General features: G+C 40.3%; 1 protein-coding gene across 1 annotated transcript; it reads left to right on the top strand.

Annotated features, from left to right (window-relative positions):
* The first annotated feature begins 392 nt into the window (after window positions 1-392).
* On the top strand, window positions 393-5,687 carry LOC128746023 (uncharacterized). Its single transcript, XM_053843076.1, has one exon. It carries the CDS (start codon window positions 393-395, stop codon window positions 5,685-5,687), a length of 5,295 nt encoding a protein of 1,764 aa, XP_053699051.1.
* Window positions 5,688-24,740: the final 19,053 nt, after the last annotated feature.

Below are 24,740 nucleotides of genomic sequence, written 5' to 3'. Positions count from 1 at the left end.
GTGAGTATCTGTCCATTTCCTTATATCCGCGTTGTACGGTGCTACCTGGGTCATTTTTTGGATCGATTTCAGACCTGGTATATTGTTCCCGCTAGTGCGCTGCACGTGGCTGTTGCCGTCGGATTTGGTAATTCTCCCGATTCCTCCAGTGTTCTGGTTACTAATTGTCATAATTCTACCCATCCCGAGGATTAAACCCACCGGAAAAACCAGACAAACGATATTTATCCCGAAAGTGTACATTATTAAACTTTGCCGCCAGCGGTTTGCATCCTTGGCCACTACCAGTGGCGAAATTACTTCCGAGTTTCACGAGCTGCAGATTTATATATAATACAAGGCCTGATTATATTCAGGCACAGCTAAATCGTGAAAACTTTCCATTCATCACGATGTCGGAGAAAAAGATGAAACAAAAGGAGCTGAAAAGACGGAACATCATCGATTCAATAAGGCGCATCGACGAATTCCTGCAAAATTACGATCCTGACCGAGATTCCCAAGAGGTAGCGATACGAATGAGCAGACTGGATACACTGATGGAGACTTTCGAGTCGATTCAAGCTGAGTATGAGACATTTGATGATACTGATGAATTTATTCATTTAAATACGGCAACCAGAGCAAAGGTAGAAGAGCAATATTTTCGAGTTAAAGGTGGTTTGATGTCGCTAGTCCCTCCCGCTGCACCAGTTCCAATTCAGCCGGTATCGACAGTACCTATAGTTTCGCAGTTTAGTGGTGCAAAACTTCCGACGATTTCTTTACCTCAGTTCGATGGGGACTTGAACGATTGGTTAACATTCCATGACTCATTCAATTCGTTAATCCATTCCGCTTCGGAGATCCCGTGTATCCAAAAATTCCAATACTTACGCTCAGCTTTAAAGGGAGATGCACTTAAACTGATAGAGTCGCTTACGATCACCGCAAACAATTACGCGGTTGCCTGGGAGTCCCTTTTGAACCGGTATTCAAACAAATACTTACTGAAAAAGAAGCACTTGCAAGCCATAACGTCCCAACCCAAGCCAATCGGAAAATCTATTTCATCCCTGCGTGTCGTGGTAGAAGAATTCCAGCGACATGTAAAAATTTTGGAACAATTGAATGAACCTACAGCGCACTGGAGCAGCCTGTTGGTTCAATTGCTTTGTACAAGAGTCGATGAGCAAACACTGAAAGACTGGGAAGAGTTTATTTCTGCTGATGGTGATCCAACGTACACAAATCTCATCGAATTTCTTACCAAGAAAATCCGCACCATGGAATCACTATCCATAAATGCTGATTATTCTGTGCCATCCACTCAAAATAAACACCATTTTCCCGTAAAGCACCAAAGGTCATCCCAAGGTCAACCTTCTTCCCGAATTGGAAGCTTCGCCGCAACGGAAAACTGCTTACCCGCCTGCCATGCATGCGAACAACGACACTTCCTAGTTAAATGTCCCGTTTTCGAGAAAATGTCGTTAAAGGATAAACTCCAATTGGTTAACACAAAGAAGATTTGTAGTAATTGTTTCCGTAGGGATCATTTCGTTCGAAAATGTGCTTCCAAATATGCCTGTCAAATATGCCAAAGGCGTCATCACACTTTGTTACACCCTGGTTTCGAGACAACAGCGACTGTCATCGAAAATCCCAATCATGGCGCTACCCATGGCCAGCTTCCTCAACACTGCCCAAGTTCCAACGTTGCTCGATGTGAGATCGGGACGGTTCCAGCTGCAACTGATAAAATCGTTTCCACCAACTCAGTATCTGACCCCCGCAGTATTAACGTGTTCCTATCGACGGTGGTACTCATCGTGTTGGATAGATATGGGAGAGAACATCTAGCCCGAGCGATTTTAGATTCTGCATCCCAATGCTGTTTGATGAGCGAACGACTCTCGCAACGATTAAACTTACCTCAACGACGTCTGAATCAACCAATCTTTGGCGTCGGCGAATCAAAAGTTCGAGCTACTGGTTTGGTTTCCACTGAAGTACGATCGCGAATTGGAAAGTTTGCAGTCCAAATAGATTGTCTGATTCTCCCCAAGATTACAACCATGCTACCTGCGGTCACTGTCAAAAGGGACAGTTGGACTATACCCGAGGGTATTGACCTGGCAGATCCCAACTTTAACGTTTCCCAAAAAATTGATTTGATTATTGGTGCTGAACACTTCTGTACCTTCCTGAAGGGTGGCCGGATTGATTTAGGAAAATCATACCCTATGCTGATTGAAAGCGAGTTTGGATGGCTCGTTACCGGAATATCGTCACATGAAACAACCCATCACACTCCGATATGTAACATTTCTACCCTAGAGTCACTCGATAGGAACATAGAGAAATTTTGGCGAATAGAAGAATTGCACACAAAGGTACTTTCCCCGACAGAACAAATGTGTGAGGACTTTTTTCGTGACACGGTTTCTAGGGACAATTCCGGGCGGTATATAGTGAAATATCCAAAAAGGGAGGACATTTTTAGTAAAATTGGTGATTCCTACTCTAATGCATTAAGGAGATTGGAAAGCCTCGAACGAAAACTGGATCGGAACGAGCAGCTTAAGGAAAGATATCATACGTTCATGTCAGAGTTCATTAACCTCGGGCATATGCGTGAAATATCTCAGGATGAAAAGAAATCTTTGATTACCTGTTACCTCCCTCACCACCCGGTCGTGAAGGAATCGAGCACGACTACCAAGGTGCGCGGCGTGTTCGACGCGTCGGCAAAAACCAGTACCGGATATTCCCTGAACGATGCACTTTTAGTTGGTCCTGTAATCCAAGACGAGTTGTATACCATTATTTTGCGCTTCCGACGGTACCGAATAGTTCTTTTGGCGGACATAGAAAAGATGTACCGCATGATAAAAATACACCCTGATGATCAGTTTCTCCAATGTGTACTGTTTCGTTTCAACAAAAATCACCCCGTTACTGAATATGTCCTCACCACTGTGACGTATGGATTGGCACCCTCATCCTTCTTGGCGACACGATCGTTGTGTCAACTGGCTGAAGACGAAGGCCACTTGTTCCCTCTCGCTGCCAAAGCTCTTAAGCGAGATTTTTATATGGACGATTTCATCCGAGGAGAGGATAGTGTTGAGTCGGCGATTAAACTGCGACGAGAGATGTCTGAGTTACTCATGCGAGGAGGTTTTCGTTTACGAAAGTTTTGTTCCAATTCCCACGAGGTCCTAAACGATATACCAGAGGAAGACTTGGCCACTCAATCCGATCGAACGTTCGATCCAGAGCAGACGATCAAAACTTTGGGAATTAGCTGGGAGCCTTCGACTGACCAATTTCGTTTCGAAGTCAACGTTAATATGAAAGATGCACCAATAACGAAACGTCATATCCTATCAATAATCGCGCGGCTTTACGATCCACTTGGTTTAATCGCACCTATCATCGTCCGGGCCAAAATAGTAATGCAACAACTGTGGACGTTATCGTTGGATTGGGATGAAGAAGTACCCGCTGAAATTCAAACCATATGGATATCCTTTATTTCTGATTTACCACAGCTTGCAGAATTTCGTATTGAACGGTATGCATTTGAGACAGGAGATGTGCAATTACACTGCTTAGCGGACGCCTCTGACGTGGCTTATGGGGCATGTGTGTATGTGCGTTCGGATATGGGCTACGGAAGAATCAAGGTGGAACTATTAACTTCCAAATCAAGGGTGGCGCCGTTGAAAAAACGCAGTATTCCGCGGTTGGAATTGTGCGCCGCTAAGCTAGCTGCTCAGCTAGTGGCAAAGGTTGGTACCGCTTTGGAAATCCGAGTGGAGTCTATTTGGTGCTGGTCAGATTCTACCGTAGTATTATTTTGGCTGCGTTCCCCATCGCCTACCTGGAAAACATTTGTGTCAAATCGCGTGGCTGAAATCCAAATTCTAACCCATGGCTCTAAATGGCGGCATGTACCGGGAGCGGAAAATCCAGCTGATCTAGTTTCCCGGGGTATGACAGTCCAACAAATCATAAAAAGCGAGCTCTGGAGACATGGACCAGAGTGGTTGCAAAAAGATAAAACTTATTGGCCGGAATTTCAAATCCCTTTAGCCGCCCCGTCTGACGAAATACTTGAGCGTAAGGTGACTAGTTTGGCGATCCGAATACCACCACCACCTAACCCTTTAATAACTCGATTTTCTTTATATCACCGTATGGTACGATCGATTGCTTATTGCCTTCGATTTATTAAAAACTCTCGTAAGGGAACGAGAGAAAGCACCATTGTTCTATCGCTAGAAGAAGTGAAACATTCACAAACCACACTGGTAAAATTGGTGCAAGCTGAGTGCTACCCGAACGAGCTACGAGTTCTCCGCAGAGGACAATCGGTTGCCAATCAGTCCACATTGAAGCTGTTGAATCCGTTCGTGGACTCGTCTGGAATTATTCGTGTCGGTGGTCGACTGAGACTGTCGAATCAACCTTATGAAACCAAACACCCTATTCTCTTACCTGGCACTCATCATTTCACCCGACTGCTGCTTGTATCATACCATCGTAAACTATTACACGGAGGAATTTCTCACACACTCGCTGCAGTTCGAAACGACTTTTGGCCAACCTGTGGTAGAAGGGCCGTACGCAGCACAATTTGGAATTGTTACCGCTGTACCCGTGCCGATCCTCGCCCGATTAAACAGCCTGTTGGGCAAATTCCATCGCCTCGCATCACTCCAAGTCGGCCGTTCGCATCAGTTGGTGTAGACTATTGCGGACCGGTCTATATTAAATCCAGAATTCGCAAAGGTACCGCAATTAAAGCTTATGTTGCGATCTTCGTATGCTTCTGCACCAAAGCAGTACATATTGAGTTAGTTGGGGACTTGACTACAGTAGCTTTTCTCTCTGCTCTGCGGCGATTTATGGCACGTCGTGGCACCCCAGAACATATTTATTCGGATAATGCCACGAATTTTGCTGGTGCCAAACACGAACTTCATGCTCTCTACCAAATGCTCAAACCATCCAAACAGAACAGTATCGCTACCAATCTCGCAACGATGGGAATTCAATGGCACATGATTCCTCCTCGAGCTCCAAACTTTGGGGGGCTTTGGGAGGCCGCTGTAAAGGTGGCAAAAAGGCACCTGCTTCGTCAAGTTGGAGCAAGTACATTACTTCAGGAGGACCTTGAAACGGTGTTGGTGCAAATTGAGGGGTGCATGAACTCGCGCCCTTTGACGGCGTTATCAGACGACCCTAACGACCTGCGAGCTCTTACCCCAGGGCACTTCTTGGTGGGCTCATCACTACTGGCGCTTCCGGATCCGGACCTTCGGGAGGTTCCTACCAATCATTTGAGCAGATATCAGTTTCTTCAACAAAAACTACAGCATTTCTGGTACCGCTGGACATCCGAGTATCTCAAGGAGTTACAACGTCAAGCTACCGTCAACCCACGTAAAGTCGATCTGAAGGTCGATCAAGTGGTTATTCTCCAAGATCATCAGCTTCCTCCAATTCGCTGGCCGTTAGCCCGCATAATGGAATTGCATCCAGGACAAGATGGTGTAGTGCGTGTTGCGACCGTACGTACTGAAGCTGGTATTTTTAAACGGCCCACTTCGAAGCTGTGTCTACTACCGTCGGCGTTGGAAGGCGATAATAATAAAGAAGAAACAAACTTAGAAAATAAGTTATCAGATTTAAATTGAATTGTAATTCAAATCATTTACATACTTATGAAATATTCATTTCGGTGGCCGGTCTATGTTAGGTTTAGATCACATTCAGTGTTTAAATTAGATTCAATTTCTTAAAAACGCAAAGATAAGAGCGACGATAATATCGCCCTTAATAGTTGAATAGAGTCTGCGATCATATACCGATCGCATTTTTGATCCCCTTCGATCAGTTCCGTTCTGAGCACACTAGCAATCGGTCACACTAAAGTTTATAATAAATCACACAGTGAAATTAAAGCTAAGTTTATCATTTATTAAAATTGGCTGATTTTTTGGCAAGTTCCTGCGTTTAAGTTGTATTCCCGAAACTTACGCCCGTGATCTTTTCCTGGATAAAACAGTAAGATTATTGAAACATATCAAGCTACGCATAATCATATTCAATACAATAATCTGTGGTGACCAGTGTTCATTACCATTTCAACCTGCATCATGAAGTGATTTTTTAAAAGAAATATCTGTGTCTGAAAGGTTGCAGGCGTTGTACTTATGAAACCCCGTCCAAGTATTTTCAAAACCACCATTGCATTCAATGAAGAATTGAATCTGAATATTTCGCTATTCTCTTTTAACATTCACTTAAACAATGGAACTCACAGATTCTTATAAACATACATATGCCAGAAATGCAGTTTACATTAGTTTTTGATCTGATGATCTGATATAGTCCTACATCACCCTTTCGTACAACCCTTAGGGCTGTATACCTTATAGTTTTTTTTGAAACGATGGTTCTACAATTGACGGAGGGACGGTAGGGGAAAGTAATGAAAAATTTTTGGGAATGCAGCGGAAAGAGCGGAAAGGAAGGGAGGGGGGGAGTAATAGGTAGCTACGCTTAACAAGTTGTGACTCCTACCTTTCGTCCAATGCTGGAATGCGCATGCGGAAAATCGAGCCTACTTTGCCCTTCGCAAAACGCTACGATCGCTACAATGCACGAAACTTTTATCAGGTCAGTAGTTCTTTACGGATTTGAAGTCATGAGGTTGCTCACGAAGGATAGACGCGCTCTTGCCGTGTTCGAACGAGAGGTACTGAGGATATTTGGAGGAGTACAAACTGAGAGGGAAGATTGGCGGAGACGTATGAATCACAAGCTATAGGCATTGTTTAGAGAGAATCCCATCGTACATTTGGCGAAAGTCAGTAGGATACGGTGGGCCGGACACGTCGTAATAATGCCGGACGACAGTGTGACGAAAATAGTTGTCTTCAACAACCCCACCGGCACCAGGAACAGGGGGCTCAACGTACAAGATGGCACGACCAGGTCGAAAGTGATTGATGACTTTGAGATGACTGGGAAATTTGCAACGAGTAGACCAAATTCGAGCTAAATGAAGACGACTGCTTGAATCAGCACGAGCTTCCTCGGTTTTATGCTTTATACCGACGATGACAAGGATATATTGTGTCATCCATATTTATCGTACGCAACTACCGACCAATAACTTTAATCTAATTAATTTTTCTAACGGGACAATGTAACTATATCAGTAAATATCAATAACAGCGAAAACTTACTGATACTTAATGATATTATTGCTTACTGATAACCATCAGTAGTTAATAATAGAGAAGAGGAGATAGATAGAGAAGAGGTGATAGATAGAGAAGAAGAGATAGATAGAGAAGAGGAGATAGATAGAGAAGAGGAGATATTATTGCTTACTGATAACTATCAGTAGTTAATGATAGAGAAGAGGAGATCGAGATAGAGATAGAGATAGAGATAGAGATAGAGATAGAGATAGAGATAGAGATAGAGATAGAGACAGAGATAGAGATAGAGATATCAAAGAATACACAAAATTTTAGAAACTTCTCCAAACGTGATGCAACTTTGAAAAATAACTTATTTTTTACGCAATTATACAAGACCGCGTTTTTCCGGTTTGATCTGAGTTCTGAGGGGATCACAAACTATTAGTTTTCATTCCGGGTTTGGAAATATTTCGTAGCTTTGGTTGAAGAAAGCAAATTCTAACCCATTCGGAATTTTTAATGTGATCTGCAACGGACTGTTGATTTTAAAATTGATTAAAACAAACTAATGTTGAGCATTCCGTAAGAGGATCTAATAGGTTAGGAGCAAATTTTGATAGAAATTAGTAAATATAATTTTGGACGGCTGAATCTTAGAAAATTGCTCAATTCATTGCGATCCAGCACCGCTGTTGATCGTTTGGTCGTTCCGGACGGAACTTATGCACTCCACTTAACCGTCTGGTGCCCAAGTTTTTTTTTGTTTAAATGACATGATTTAATATAAAATAATAAAAACTGTCTGGCGCTTGGCATCAGAGGGTTAAATGCATTAATATTGTGTCATCTGCGGTTGATTTGTAACCATCTGTGTACAGGTAAGTATCAAGAGCTCAGCTGATAGTAACGACCAGCAGTACATGTTGAATTATCATCAGATAAGCGAAATTGAATGTTGAATTCATTCATTCAATATTCAAATTCCGGGCATCGTTCGCTGAGGGATTCGCTTTAATTTAAAATTCCGCCGATGATTTTCACTTTTCTTCACTTATCCTGTTCCGCTCCGTAGCTGAAATTCCAAAACGATATTTGAGATCGAAACCTAGTGCACGGGGTGAGAAATTCCATTGCCTCCAACGGTGGCATAACAATTCGTAGGAACATGTTTGTGGAAATCATTGTAAGCATCGTTGCTACGAGTGGATGGGTTGAAACTCCTACGTTCGTTCGTTCGGTCTGCCCTCCGACGCTGGGTGCAGACCGTAACAAAGGTGAAGGAATCGTGTGATGCAAAATGGCATACTTGACCATCGACCATCCAAACCATTCAACAAAGCATGTGATTTGAGGTATGTGATTTCGGAAAATTAAGCTGCTCGGTTTGCCCAAAATATGGCTTCAACTAGGTCATGATCGAAACCATATTGACACGGTAGAAAAATCTCATGCATTTCAACTGCAGTTGAAGAATATAAATGGATATACTAATTATGATGGAACTTTTTGCAGTTCCAGTTCCAAAGAATTATGCTCTACGAATAAAAAGTTCTACTGATTCCGTTGATCCTTACCATCCTCCAATGTATTTATTCTTGCCTACATTGTGTTTCTGATCTGGATATTTTTGACTTTACTCCAGATATGGCCAATGCTGAAAATTAAGTTAGGGGCCGTGCAATAATTACGTAAGGGCTTTTTCTTCATTTTTGAACCCCCCCGTCCCCCCTATATAAGATTTTGTAAGATTTTGGTCAATCCCCCCTCCCCCCCTTAAAAAATCTTAGTAAGATTTTTTGAAACATTAAAATTAAAGTTTTATTTGAAAAGTTAGACATTGAAAGAATATTGAAACAGTGAACAAAGTTCAAACAAGTTCATAGAATCTAAGTTCATACAAAATAATAAAAAAAGCAAACAATATCAGTTATCTGTTGTAAATCTCTTTATTGCCCATTCACGAACAGAACGCATTTCAGCATTGAGGTTGTTAATAAATGTTGGTGTATGCTCAGAAACTCACTAGCGTTCACTTAATTCGTATTGATCCACTCTAAATCGTCTGAACACGTGTCCTCGTCAAGTAGCGTACAAAGAACTTCTTTGCCTCTTCTAGACGACACGCGACATGGTCTTATATTGGTATTGGTACTGCATTGCGTCTAATGTACAGATCTGTAATGATCATCCACGGTTTCCTTTGAAGCAAAATACTGACCCCAGGCTGGTCACACCCAGTAGGCAAGATCTTTGAAAACAATAGAACAATACATCCCAAGAAACATATTTGTTCTATATGAGCTTATCAAGCGCTTGTTCCATTGGTACAACTCATTGGCAACTCGTAGGGATTTAGCTTACCTGTTCAACCAGCATAAAATACAAATAAATGCAATATTTTAAGCATCAAACAAAAACATACGACGGTTTACTTTACCAGCAAACTCCTATCTGAATTTTTTACTACGAACCGAAAAATTTTCGTTCAATTTACCTATTCAATTTGTACGCACACGGTGGCAAATAGGTTTATAACTTTGCAGAAGGCAGAACACCACAAGCAACATGCGTAAGTTCTTCAATGCTAAAGATGAACGAGTAAAATTTGCGAATAATGCATGTCAACCGCGCTCTATTTTTAAACCCCTCCGTACCAACACATTGTTCCTGGTGCTAGTATCAATAATCAACACTAGAAATAATGCGTTGGCATCGTTGGTATGCTTGTTCATTGAGATCTCTAAAGCAACGTTCAAACGTCGTGTTGAACGTTTTGCTCATTAGCTTCGTAACTAAACAAAATGAAATCGAAGCGCTGGCCATAGGGATATGTGGTAGTAAGTTGTTCAATGCAAAAGATGAACGAGTTAATAAGACAATAATGCTCTCGCGCTATCGAGTATAGAAGCTGTTTGGCATTCTTATCTTTATCTTCTTCGTACCAGCACATTGTTCCTAGTGCTAATTCATTATCAAGAATCAACACCAGGAACAATGTGTTGGTATGCTTGTTTATTGTGATCTCTAAAGCAACGTTCAAACGTCGTGTTGAACATTCTGCTCATCAGCTTCGTAACTAAACTAGATTCGTATTACATATGCGTTGGTGCACGTGGCCACGTGGATTATGTTTGAAATCATGAACGAATGAAGAAAATAATTTTGTTGGGCTGAATTTTGTTGCCTGTCCTATGAACAGGTTGAACATACGGACGAGTCGCCTGTGGTACAACTATACATTAGTTGAATAAGCTACTTTTACACAAAAATGTTTCTTGTGATACCATAAGGGATTTTGCGACTGCCTTACGGGATTGGAATAGGCAATTGCAACGAAATATGTTGGAATAATAGCATAAACCGATGACATCAGATGGCTCTGGAACAAATAGGTCGACTGCTGTTTCCCAGAGTGGGCAAGGCTAAAATACTTAGCAGGCTCCTACGCATTTCCTTGCAGCATGAAGGATTTCGACACTCACAACTTAACTCTTCAATTCAAAATCTTTTGTAACAAGTAACTTGAGTTGCTATTAAAAAATGTGAACTTTTCATAATTTTTTCGTGTATGAAAATCTTACGTAAGAAATGATTAAACCCCCCTCCCCCCCAAATAAGATTTTGTAAGATTTTGCGGAGCCCCCCCTCCCCCCATTATGCCTTACGTAATTAGTGTACGGCCCCTTAAAAGCAAATGGTGCCCACTCTTACGCGAGCAAATGTAAGAAGTATCCCAAGTAACAATTTTACGTTTAACTAGCTGACCCGACAAACTTCGTATTGCCACAAATTAAACTGTGTTGTACATAAATCTCGGATGACCTTTGTCACAATCTGGGGAGTTCATTGGTGTTTTAATATATAAATTTTCCTCACAGTAAAGTAGAAAACAACTCTCCCCATTGCTTAGTCTGATAAAATAAAGTGGATAGCATTTAAATATTCGCCATCATTACAAACTATTTCGCCATTTTCCATACCATTTTCCGGAATATAGAGTTTCGCAGAATACCATTTCGCGAAAAACCTTACACGGGATGTGCCATTTCACGGAAACCCTTTTCGTAGAAAGTACCATTTCGCAGGGGTGACCCAACTGAAGGAAAGTAATAGAGGTCAGTAGATCTAGGAAAATAAAATCAGAGGGGTTGTGTACAAGACACGACCGCATATATAGGTGACGCAGGACTACGTAAGTCTCTTTGGAGTGATAGTAGCATGTATTCATGCTTGTAATCATTCGATTCTTCATGTATACATGCTATATGCAACATATATATATACATGCTACATGTGTTGTATGTAACATTTATCAAAGTAGTAACATTGCATACGTTCAATTCTCAAAAGATTGTGCATTTGAAAACAATTTGACAAAATCAAGAACACAAACTATTACTTTCCTGCTACCTTACTGAAATTAAAGATTGTTTTTATTAAACATGGTTTCCACTTCTAATGAAACGGCAAGCATGCGTATTCATACAGAGTCGTATTGCAACCGAACACTACAGCTGTAGCAGCTTTTTTCAACACAGATATCAAATTCGCCGAGGTTTAATCGTCACGCAGTAAAGAATTTGCGATCTGTTGGGACAACGAACTTGTGTCATTTTTTCTGGCACACTCCCGTAACACAGACATCAGATTGGACTAGGTTTAATCGCGTTCGTAAGAAATCTGTTGGCACGAGAGGGATTTGTCACTCTCTCTGGCGTACTTCCCAAGCAAGGACATCAAAATGGTCTAGGTTGAACCGCGGTGCTAAGAAATCTTATTGAAATGAGGAAACTTTGTCACTTGTTTTGGCTTACTTCCCAAGCACAGATATCAAATTGGTATAGGTTTAGATCATCGTAAGATCTTCCAACCAATCACGAAGCGAGAATTCTGGTAAAACATAGGTTCATTATTTTCAATTTTTTAATAGTTCAACATCAAGAATCCATACTTTTCTTCATTTGGGTCAATTCTTAGAAGATTTTCCGATCGATTGGTGTAAGAATATTGAAAATCGATCGGAAAACCGCTGAGCTATTAGCGCTCAAAACCTTTTATTTTTCGTGACGCTCGCATTTTTCGATTTTTTGGAATGACACCCTATCTCAAAACTTGCCGTAAGACGTCCTACGTCAAAAAAAACTAGATAGAGGTGATCTCTACGGGGGACTGCCCCCCGCAGTGGCCGGCGCTTCCGACGGCAGGTCGCCGGCAACACTCGTAGCCTGTGGCCGTCTCGCACTGAATTATCTAATGTTACTATTGATAGTTTTTGGTGGTCTTGTTATTGATTAATGTTTTATGAAAGAGTCTAAGATTTCTCGAGTTCGATTAGTTTTTGAGTTACGCAAAAATTCCTTTTTTATTTGTATGAGAGTCCTTATCCCCCTACCACAGGGGTGAGGGGTCTTTAACCATCATTAAAAAAATTCCTGCCTCCAAAACCCCCCACATGCCAAATTTGGTTCCATTTGCTTGATTACTTCTCTAGTTATAAGGAAATTTGTATTTCATTTGTATGGGAGCCCCCTCCCCTCTTAAAAAGAGTGAGGGGTCCTAATTCATCATAGAAAAAAATCATGCCTCCAAAAACACTCACATGCCAAATATAGTTCCATTTGATTAATTAGTTCTCGCGTTATGAGGAAATTTGTATTTCATTTGTATAGGAGCCCCCTCTTCTAAAATAGGGAGAGGTTTCAATTCACCATAGAAAAAATTCTTGTCTCCTAAAACACCCACATGTCAAATTTGGTTCCATTTGCTTGATTAGTTCTCGAGTTATGAGGAAATTTGTATTTCAGTTGTATGGAAGTCCTCCCGCTTGAAAGGGAGAGGGGTCTCAATTCACCATAGAAAAAAAATTGCCTACAAAAACACCCACATGCTAAATTTGGTTCCATTTGCTTGATTAGTTCTGGAGTTATGAGGAAATATATATTTAATTTGTATGGGAGCCCCTCCTCCTAAAAAGGTAAGGGGTCGTAATTTATCATAGAAAAAATTCATGCCTCCAAAAACACCCACAAGCCAAATATGATTCCATTTGATTAATTAATTCTCGAGTTATGAAGAAATTTGTATTTCATTTGTATAGGAGGCAACCCTCCTAAAGTAGGGAGAGGTTTCAATCCACCATAGAAAAAATTCTTGTCTCTAAAACCACTCACATGTCAAATTTGGTTCCATTTGCTTGATTAGCTCTCGAGTTATGAGGAAATTAATATTTCATTTGCATTGAAGCCCCCCCCCTCTTAAAAAGGAGAGGGGTCATTATTCCCCTCCTAAAGAGGGGAGGGGTCTCAATTAACCATGGAAAAAAAATCCCACATGCTAAATTTGGTTCCATTTGCTTGATTAGTTCTCGGGTTATGAGGAAATTTGTATTTCATTTGTATGGGAGCCCCCCCATCTAAAAGGGTAGGGGGTCTCAATTCATCATAGAAAAAATCATGCTTCCAAAAACACCCACATGCTAAATATGGTTCTATTTGGTTAATTAGTTTTCGAGTTTTGAGGAAATTTGTGTTTCATTTGTATGGGGAGGGGTCTCTAACCATCATAAGAACCCTCCCTGGCCCCAAAAACCCCTACATGCAAATTTTGACGCCGATCGGTTCAGTAGTTTTAGATTCTATGAGGAACATAGGACAGACAGAAATCCATTTTTATAGGCATAGATTTGTATGGGAGCCCCCCCTTTTTGTGAGGTGAGGGGTCTTTTGTCATCGAGAGAACCTTCTCTAGCCCCAAAAATCCCTACATGCAAATTTTCACGCCGACCGGTTTAGTAGTTTTCGATTCTATAAGGATCATAGGGACAGACAGACAGAAATCCATTTTTATAGGTATAGATTACGTTCCACTAGCGGTTTTCATGACCGATTCCATAAAACCGCTAATAGAACTATGAGCTCCATCAGAACTTTCTGATGACCGCTATAAAATTGCGTTCCGACCAAGCGGCCCACTCTTCAGAAGGTTCTCAAAACCTCTATAAGAATCAGGTCATAAGCTGATATTTCGAAAATTTTAAATTTTTGCCGAATTCAATAAATTTTTGTAACCAAATATGACTCCAGACATGCCGCCATAACTTATTTATGAATGTATCAGATCTCAATGATTGCGAAAAAAATAGTTAAGTACCTTGTTTCACTTACTTTAACATTTCTAAAAATATTTTTTTGAATTTACTCCTGAAAAATGCTATTTTTTCATAAAATTCAAATGTGCGACCCCTAAATCGCGTCAACCAATGTTCCCGTCATATAAAAGTTTTGTTGTGAATCCCTAAGCTTTAATTTGAGGAGTGAGCCCCCGGGTTTTCTGACATAGTGCTACTTTGGGACACTCTGTTGTCCATGTTTCGTACCTGTAGAAAACAACCGGTCTAATGAGCGGCTTGTACAGGGTACACTTTGTACCCTTTGAGCGCTTTAGTCTGTTTTACTGTTCAGCCTCCGCTACACATGTTCTGCAGATAATATCCATGCCATCTTTAAAGTAGACGAATTGACTAGATTTGTTGAAGATCGTGACCTACGTGTTGATATCCGCTTGGTGCATAACACCTTTTAGCGCTATGGCGTACAGCAGGCATGTGAGACCATCGCCTTGACGAAGCCCTGTGTGTGATTCGAAGGAATTTGACATTTCACCCGAAATTCGACATCACTGTGTACCATCCATCGTAGTTTGAATCGTTTTCATGACCTTCCTTCGGCCATGATTTTCCATAGCTCTTTCCGGTCGATGGTATCATATGCAGCTTTGAAGTCAACGAGCAAATGGTGCTAGGAACTGTATTCACTAAAAAGCTGGCAATACTGTTAAGAAAAACTTTCCTATATATTGTATAAATGCTTTCCCGATATGGCAAAGTAGTTTTACATTGCGTAGAGAATCACTGCTTCAAAAAAAAAAGGTATTTTGCTAATAGTTTTATATAAAAAATGGGGAATTGCTTGCTTTAAAATGCTGTATCTCGGAATCGGCAACGAATACCTCGGGGTGATGCGTGATTCTTATGTACAAAAATCTGCGGAACACGATGAAGTAGGAATATTTGATTTTCGATTTTTGCTTTTTGGCCGAAAACGAACAATCTGGCGAAATTTGGTTCAAATTCGTGAAGGTCGATTACACGGGGCTCGGACACTTCGCGTGGAATGACCCATATGTATTGTAATAAATTACTTCGTAACCTAGATCATCGTTTTGAAAAACTCTTGTGCTTCAATTTATCCCCGACTTTAAATATTTACTTCTTCAATGAGTATATTTTTTATAGCACAAAAGTAAATATAAAAAAAATATTAATTTAATTTTTTGGTTTAAAAAATTTGTTGTTATAATATTTACATTTAATTTCTAAAGCAAGTAAAAATCATTCCAAAATTTTTTGACATAATTTATCATTCGAGTGCGTTCCATGACTTTTTTTTCGTGCTGTGTATCCTATCGATGCGCTTACTCTTAGCAAAGATTCATTGTTTTAATGTTTGCCTCAGATTCAACACGTCTCGGCAATGCTGGGAATGTTGCATCTCGGCATGACCTAAACGGCCATTCGGCCGCCTCAGGAGGAAACTGCTTAGTCCAGATGAAATTTGAACCACCCGTAAGAGTGTGTAACTACAACGGCGATGCATTAAGATGTGGGGATCGGAGGAAAGGCACATGTATGCATAACTTTTCGTTGCAGAATATTCCACCCGGAAGTCGAACGAGTGTACAACAAGCATTGAAGACACGTGTTCGGAACATTCGAAAAGATACGGCACTATGGGAACACCGGATGGTTTGGGTAGTCTAATTGTTTCTCTCATATGGGCTCGCAAAATAGACGGAAGCAAGAACGAGAACGAATACATAACTAATAATAACGACCCCAAGCAGACAATCGTTTACAGAACCAAATTAGTTCGCCTTTTGGGAAATGATTATTTTCAAAATGGCATTCATGCACATGATGAGGTTTATCCACTTTCCGTTTATATGTCTAGCTTATGCTGCACTATCGGTGCCGTTCTGCTTTCTACATTGACAGTGTGCCTGACAGCGTAGCTGATAGTGATGAACACTTTGGATTTTAAATGCGAATTTGAATGCAAGTTTTTGGTAATAAAATGCTATTATTTATTTCCTAATTAAAAAGTGAGCTCGGCATGGAATAAGTTCCACTTCGAAAGTTCCACTAAACCACTGATTACTCCGATATTTCATCGTGCGGTTATGCAACCATCTGGATAGTGAAACATTGCAACGCTTGCGTTTTTGGAACCTGATTTTCGCAACGATCGGTCCATCCAGCAAGAGATATTATCGTCGATGAAACACTGTGCTGCATAACCGCAAGAGGTGAAATGGCTGCACAACCCACCTGCAATCAGCAAAGGTACACATAATCAAATTACTGATCCGTTACCATACTGCACAATTGCATTATATTGCGCGATTTCATGGCGGTTTTCCAGCTGTATTCCATTTCCATAAGTGTCGTTGTACAAGTGGAGTTGAACCGTAACAAGATGAGGGTACGGATTCACGCTATGCTGGCTAAGATAAATTAGCACTGAATAACATTAGATAGTCGTTGTTAAGAAGACTTTGCGCTTTGCTTAAAATGAAGGGAATAATTTCTTCAAAGAAATGAATGTGATGTTTTATCGACCACTAGCTGGTAGTCTACTATGAAATTATTTCGAGTACCTCACATGTTGCACGTCCACGCGGAGTTTATTGCACTTCCGCTGAATTAATTGAAAAAAAAAATTAATTGAATTTAATACCCAGAATATAAAAATGAATTTAATTTATTAGCAGCTCAAGGCATATCCGGAGACTAGGTAGTAAATTGACACAGGAAGCTGGCTTGTTCAGGCGAATCTGCGGTTTGCTACCAATTGAAACGAAACGAAACCTGTACTTTTGGTCTGGGAAGCAACAATTAAATTGTCACTGAAACCTCTTTAAGTGATTCAGAACAAAGCTATTAAGAATCGTTTGCGGTATTCCTGAAGGACGTCAATGGAGTACATTCAAAACATCAACTGCTACTGGTTGCAAATGTACACAAAGTCAGAGCTTGTACCCATATACCTACACTAAAAAAACTCTATAATATTGGCTTTGCCAGCGTTGCTGATATTGTTTAGGGTTTTGCGTGAGAAAAAAAGAAAGGGAAGTATTTTTGCTTTTGTCAACACTCACGCGTTGACAGTTCGGCACGAGATTTCCTGTAAGTGCGAGCAGCCTACGAAATCTCTTTCAACGCTGGCAAGGCCAATAAAATATAGACCATTTTATATGACAAGCGACAAGGTAACGTGCTGTTATTGATATTGCGCTTTCCCGTGCTGGTACTTTGACAATCACATTCTTGATCAAATTTCCGGGTCATCTGATGACCCCACGGGAAACCAATATCAATATCAGCAATGTTGTTAGTTCGTAAAATGGTCTATTGCAATGAACAATTGCGTAGCTTCAGCAACACTGACACTCAATAACTAAACCAGCAGGCCGGAAATTTTATCAAGAATGTGATTACAAGCATTGTTTTTATTCTGATAGGTATCTTAAATTGCGTTTTAAAAAGTGAAGTCCCATCTCTAACGCTGCTAAAATCTATACAGAATGCAATAAAATCCGTTAAGTTTTCAAGGCAAAATATCGTGGCAGCCATTTTGTTCAATAGGTACAAACTTTGACAGTTCAGTTGATGCGTACTCATTGCTATACTTTATATTATAGAGCTTTACTACACACCAGATACTGCTGAGTGCTGCATGCGGTCCACACAAAAACTCATTTAAACAGGGCTTCCGACTGGCTCCAGCACCACACCAGGGGAAACTTAGCTATCACCAGAAATAATACAAGAAGATTTGGCCAGAATTCAAAGCTGAAAATTTTTGGCGGAGTTCAAACGGAAAGCGGGGAGTGGCGGAGGCGTATGAATACAAGCTACGGCACTGCTTGGAGAGGTTTCCATCGTACACCTGGCGAAAGCTGGGGAACTACGGTGGGCCGGCCACGTCGCAAGGATGCCGGACGACTATGCAGCAGGGATGGTTCGATCACTTTGACTCAATTTTGATTCATTTGACAGTAGCGTCCTAGCCGAGCAAAATTTGACAAATTGATGTATGGGACATTTGTAGATAATAACTAGATCTACAATTTTGTTAAATAAAGTGTTGCTGTATCTTTTATAGTTACAGTGCTACAATGCTAGTACCTCATTAGTAACTAAATGAACGTTCATTTAGTTACTAAAGAGGTACTAGCATTGTAGCGCCGTAACTACAAAAGTTACAACAACACTTTATTCAGCAAAATTGTAGATCTAGTTATTATCTACAAATGTTCCATACATCAATTTGTCAAATTTTGCTCGGCTGAGACGGTAGTGTCAAATGAATCAAAATTGAGTCAAAGTGATCGAACCATCCCTGCTATGCAGTGAAATCCGTTTTTTTTCAAGAACCCCAGTGGCACCCAACATTTTAGATGGCTTGACCAGGTTGAAGCCGACTTGCGTTTGTTGATACGCACAACGAATTGGCGACGATTAACCCAGGACCGAGTACAATGGAGAGAAATTCTTGATACGGCAAGAACCACCCCGGCACGCTCTCGGCTGCTAAAGTAAGTACATAGTAAACTTCAATGCTGAAAAGCCTGTTCGTGATCGTCCGTTCAGTTACCAACGGGAGGTGATAATTGCAAAGTATAACGCACGACCGCGACTCGTGTTATTTCAGGCAGTCGTCTGCATTCAACTCGATCTTGGGCCATTCGTCGTCAACCATCTTAGAAGTCGTTAATCTCTTTCGACCTGGTCGAGCCATCTTACACGTTGAACCCCTCTATTCCTGGTGCCGATGAGGTTGTTGAATAGAACTGTTTTCGTCGCACTTTTGTTTCGATACCTGCTCGTAGGATCGACTCCTCAAGAGCGATGTGAAACAGCATGCAGGCTAGGCCGCCACTTTGACTCAAAGGGACTCGAGAGTGTTCCCGGTGAGACGCGCACGAAACACATCGCTTGATACGATGTAGCTCTGATCAGTTGCGTCAGTTTATTCGGCAAATTGTTTACGTGCATTAGCAGTCATAGCTGGTCGCGGTCGGCTATATCGCATACTGCTTTGAAATAAAAGCAGATGTAATGCGTAGACACGTTGTACTTCTTACCTTCCAAACTGCTCAGCGGAAAGGGAAGAGAAGGAAAAGGGTATTAAAACGAGTGGTAACGGGTGTGCATCACGGATATTGCTAAATTCAACCCGTGTTATCAAATATGATAACATCGGTTGATGGTTGGTTGAGAACTAACTTTTTATTATAGTTGAACAGTTTATACAACTGGTCCCGTTGATTACATAGGAGAGTACAGGATGAGTAGTAATAACTGTCAGTAAAGTAAATGGTCACGAAAATAAGATGCTTGTATAAATTTTAATTTTTAGTGTGTCGCAGTTGTCTAAAATTACTTCATTTCAAATCTTTCTCTCTTTGCTTGAATTCACAGTCACAATCGTTGTTGAAAAGCTGGCCCACGCAATATCCTGAGGTATTTCGTCCCAAATCTTCTGCAAATGTGGCTTGAAAGTATCCACAGTCAATCCTTTGACGCTCCCCAGTTGGCCTAGCATGTAACCACATGCAAAGAAAGCGAAGAGGCAAACCCCCAGATAGCACAAGATCGTAATAGAAAGTTCACATAAAATCGAATGCATGTCAATTTTACATTAGAATTGTATAATTATTAGAGTATGTCAACACAAAGTGAACAATAAATTGCTATGCAGTCGTGCGTATCCTCATGTACAATTCATGACTGTAAATTATAAAGCAGTACAGTTGATTGCAATGTTAAGTTATATCTTAATCATATATTCAGGAGTATTGAGTTGCGTGTTATTAAAACCGGTGTATAAAATGCAAGACAGACTTACAAATAATTGTCAACATTTTCGCACGTATATTGCCTCCACTTTGGTACATATATGTTCTTATACGGTGTGAAATATAACTTTTTCTTTCAGATATAATTTCGTATATCTCAGTTGCAATCGAGATATATAAACCAAATAGTTTACTGGGCACTCTTTTGAAAAAATAAAATCCGGAAAATTGTCTTCACACCAAGCCTGTTAGCTATCAACTGACGAGACGGTGCAGAATCTTATTGGAAGCAGTATGGTTCATTCTTGTAGTGTTTTTTTTTGACGATGTGAAGCAAATGATTCTTCAAAATGTTATCGATGTAATATTTAGTGTTGCTTTTAATACCAGGTGCCCGCCCAGTTAGCTCCGGGGTACGATGCTGCTCTAACAAGCCAGTCGTCGTATGTTCGAATCTCGACTGGGCGGTGCCGCTACAGAGTTTATAGGATCTTTGCACTAGCACCGTAATTTAATTAGAATAAAGAAGGGTCAAGTTCTGAAGGACGTTTATACCCATGGCTTTGCTTTTTTTGACAGCAGTTTTTGGAGCGTCTTAGTAGAATACGAAACCTAAAATTAAAAAAAAGTCGTAGGCGAAATACGTATCTGTCGTGAATAAAATATACATAGTAGAATTAAATTGGATAAGTTTTCTTCTCTTTTAATTTTAGGTTTGGTTTTTTTAATACCAGGTTCAATGAACAGAAATGGAACCCTCAAATTTTGGAGAAACATCCCCAATAAAACCAATCAGTTTCAGATTGCTCGGGCACCTATAAACTACTTGTTTGCTTGCTTGTTCGAGGGATATTCTGTCTGTTGGTTTGTGGTATTATCACAGACTAACATTTCGAACAAATTTTCTAACAAAATATCGTTTCAACGATAATCCTAAATCTTGCAAATACACCAGCACCACCTAGTGTAATCTTCGCGGGTCGCAATAAATTTAACCATGCTATAAACACAGATGTAACAATTCGAATAAACTTTTTACCAAAACATCGTTCAATTGATTATTCTAAATCTCGCAAAAAATATTAGCAGCACCTGGTGTAGTCTAAGCGCTATGCGAAGCGGCTCGCTATAAATTTTGCTGTGCTATAAATTTACTCGTATTTTATCTTATAGCAGCGCCAGCGCAGACGAGCGACGTTCTCGCGCAGCTTCTGTCGTTTGAGTCTTGGCAAGAGAAAAATTTGAAATGATCGTTTTTGTCGGCGATTTAACCAAGCTCCAGTGTTACGTCTGTTAGTCTGTGCTACAAATTTGCTCGTATATTATCTGACAGCATCACCAGCGTAGGACCAGCTGGCGCTGTTATCAGATAATATACAAGTAAATTTATAGCATTGCTAAATTTATAGCAACCTACTCTGCGTAGCGCGAAGACTGCACCAGGTGATGCTAGCGTTTTTAGGGGTTTAGGGGTTTTAGGGGTGTCATTGAAACGATGTTTTGTTGGAAAATTTGTTCGAAGTGTTACGTCTGTCAGTCGGTGCTTGTAGACCGCTTCTCATGAATGTCGGATGAACGAGCTACTAACCGATTTGTATTTACATGGCGGAGTTGAAAACTAAAGCTTATTCAAACATGCTTTATCATATTAAAAGCATTTGAAAGTTTTTAAAATTCTAACGAAATAATGGGAAATTATTTTGCAGATTACGTTGGTTATCTTGCTTGGCCTCCATTTTATACAAATAAGTTCAAACCAGCTTAGCTTCGGGAAGCATTTCAATCTCTTTGCTTTGGTAAACTGAGTTCCGTGTCGCTCCTTTTACTTTAATCTTCCTTAGAATAATTTAAAACGGTATAAATCACTGCGATTTCTCCGTCTGAAAACATGCAAAATACTGCAGGTAAATGCAAATGAACACGCGGAAACCTGACTCAGCCGGCAATAAATCTTATGTTTCATATATAAATAGTCATTGCTTTCTCATAACCATTTACCGTTGGCCAATATTCAAGTCGTTACCGTAAGTACGTTTAATATGAATAGCGCTGATTTAAGCCTTATGGTGCCGCGCAGAAAACAATTTTGCTCTAAATTTTACTTCTCAGAAAGACTAAATGTTTGTCCTAAATTTCACTTTCTATGATTAATTTGTTTATGTTTCATGTTATTTTAATATTATTATTTATTGCTTTTGTTTGGTTATGTTAATTCAAAACAAATTATAGAATTAAAAGACAAAAACCAACTAGGATAGTTTAAAAACAAATTCGAATTTCATTGATATTTTGACTCTTGCAGTCTAAACGTAGTATGTATATTTTATTTGCAAGTATCTATTATGTTCGTAAATATACTTTAAGAAAAAAAAACAAGATGCGGTCATTAGGTAGTTTTATTATATTGTTGTCTTAGTCAGAAAAGCTACAACTGAAATGCTAAACATCCTATCCTTAGTCTTATATGCATACCTGCTTAGTAACTTTACCCGCGTGTAATGCCTGCAGACAAGAACCAAGGCACCGCAACATCGCTAACATTCATAATATGTATGATCAAAGTTATGAAATAATTCGCTCATTAAGCCGTTGCGGCTGTGAGTGTCAATTAACTGGCAAGCACCGTATCATCGTACGGAATTGGGCCACGTTTAATCGCACCAAACCTGCAGTGATAACTGTGTTTAAGAGCTAAGCTGTAGAATCATTAATTAGTGTCGTAGGACAACACAAGTAGGTAGGTACATATCCTGCCGGATGGTGTAGGTAGGTTCTACCACAGCTTCTTGAAAATTTATCCACAGTAAGGCGGCGGTTGGCTTTTGAAATGCTAACCCTTTTAATTGAAGCGCGTTGAAGTTAACTTTTATATCTGAAGAATAAATTTTTCTGTGAGAAGTTTTAGAGAATCGTGAGCTTAATAAATTCCAATTCAATTAATTATTATTTATTTAGTCATGACAATTAAACGAAAACATCGCTGACAAACGAACTGCTATTTGGAGAAATAATATCGATATTGAAGTTATCGAATCGTTAAGTTATCGAGCGATAATTGGCTCAAGGAACCAACCAAAGTACTTATTGGCAAGAAATACTAAGTTTTCTGCAAGTTACTGAGTCTGCTTTAACAAACGAGTGGTCGTGGGTTGGAATCTTAGTAGAATCAGACCACTCGATATCAAGTGACTTAAGCATGGGTTTATTTTCAGACCACTCGTTACCCTTTTTTTCCTGTATGGACTAATCACTGCGACCAGTATCGTTGTTCTATTGTGATATCACCCGAGAGCTTGCTCTACTTTACCGAGTCGTTCTACACTGCCAGTACTACCCATTATTTTAGCTGTCCCTGGCGAGGAATCATTGCGTTCCTCTGACCAGTGCACTTAAATAATGAGAGTGACTTCCCAGCACGTTTGAAATGTTCTTCGAATGCCGGCTCCGATGGAATTCCAGCCATTATGCTAAAGAACTGAATCAATGCTATTGCATCTCCATTTGCATCAATATTTGACTGTTCATTGGTGTTTTCCCTAGTTGCTGGAAAGTTTTTAACGTTTTTCAGGTTCACAAGAAGGGATGCAAGGGCTTCGTATCCAACTATCGAGGAATTGCTCGCCATATATCTCGTCAGATCAACATGGTTTCGTCCCAAACCGATCGACTACCACCAACCTAGTGGCATTCACTTCTTTTGTCATTCGCCATATGGAGAAAGACTCGCAAGTAGACGTCATTTATACTGATTAGTCGGCTAGACTATTAGACGTTATAGCACTGGCTAAATTCTAGAGATTGGGAATTTCTGGTAGCCTACATTCCTGGCTGCGTTCGTACCTGATCGGACGGAATATGTCCGTTAAGATAGAAGATTTTGTTTTGCCTTCGTTTCCAGTTAAGTCCGGAGTTCCACAAGGCAGCCATATTGACCCGTTTCTTTTCCCGTTATACATTAACGACACAAACTTGATCCTGGATTGTTATAAAACATCTTACGCTGATGATCTGAAGCTTTATAGCGTCATCCACAAACGAAGTGATGCCCTCTCTCTTCAACTAGTAGCATTTGCAGCCTGGTGTAAAACAAATTGTACGGTTTGGGCCGCTTCCGAATGCTGTGTTATTTCCTTTGGACGCAAACGATCGCTAATGTTTCACGACTACACTCTCGATGATCTTTAAAATATGAGAACACCGTAAAAGATCTTGGTGTGCTTCTTGATTCCTCACTGACATTCAAAAATCAAGTGTCATATGTTGTCTCTAAGGTCAAGGTTTCGTCGCAGTTGGGTTTCACCTTTCGATTCAGCGAATATTTCCAGGACGTTTACTGCTTCAACACGATCGTACCACTCGAGGACATCCTTTGAATAGTGGTACGCAGGGCTGTCCTGCACTCAGTGCACCTATTTTGCTTTTTTAGCTGTCACCTGTGACACCTCAGTCAAACAAAATTCGAAAAAATTATGTATGGGACATTTATAGAGTCGATTATTATCCTTACGATTTCTGAACTAAGTATTGCTCTATCTTAAGTATTTACGGCGCACTCTCACTTCACACTAGGTGGTGCGCAGAGAGCGCTCTGGGTACACCGCTCAATGTCTCATACAT

This window comes from Sabethes cyaneus, chromosome 1, assembly GCF_943734655.1.
Source record: "Sabethes cyaneus chromosome 1, idSabCyanKW18_F2, whole genome shotgun sequence".
NCBI lineage: Eukaryota > Metazoa > Arthropoda > Insecta > Diptera > Culicidae > Sabethes > Sabethes cyaneus.
Note: the sequence above shows the minus strand (reverse complement) of the source record. Positions and strands in the feature narration are given on the sequence as shown.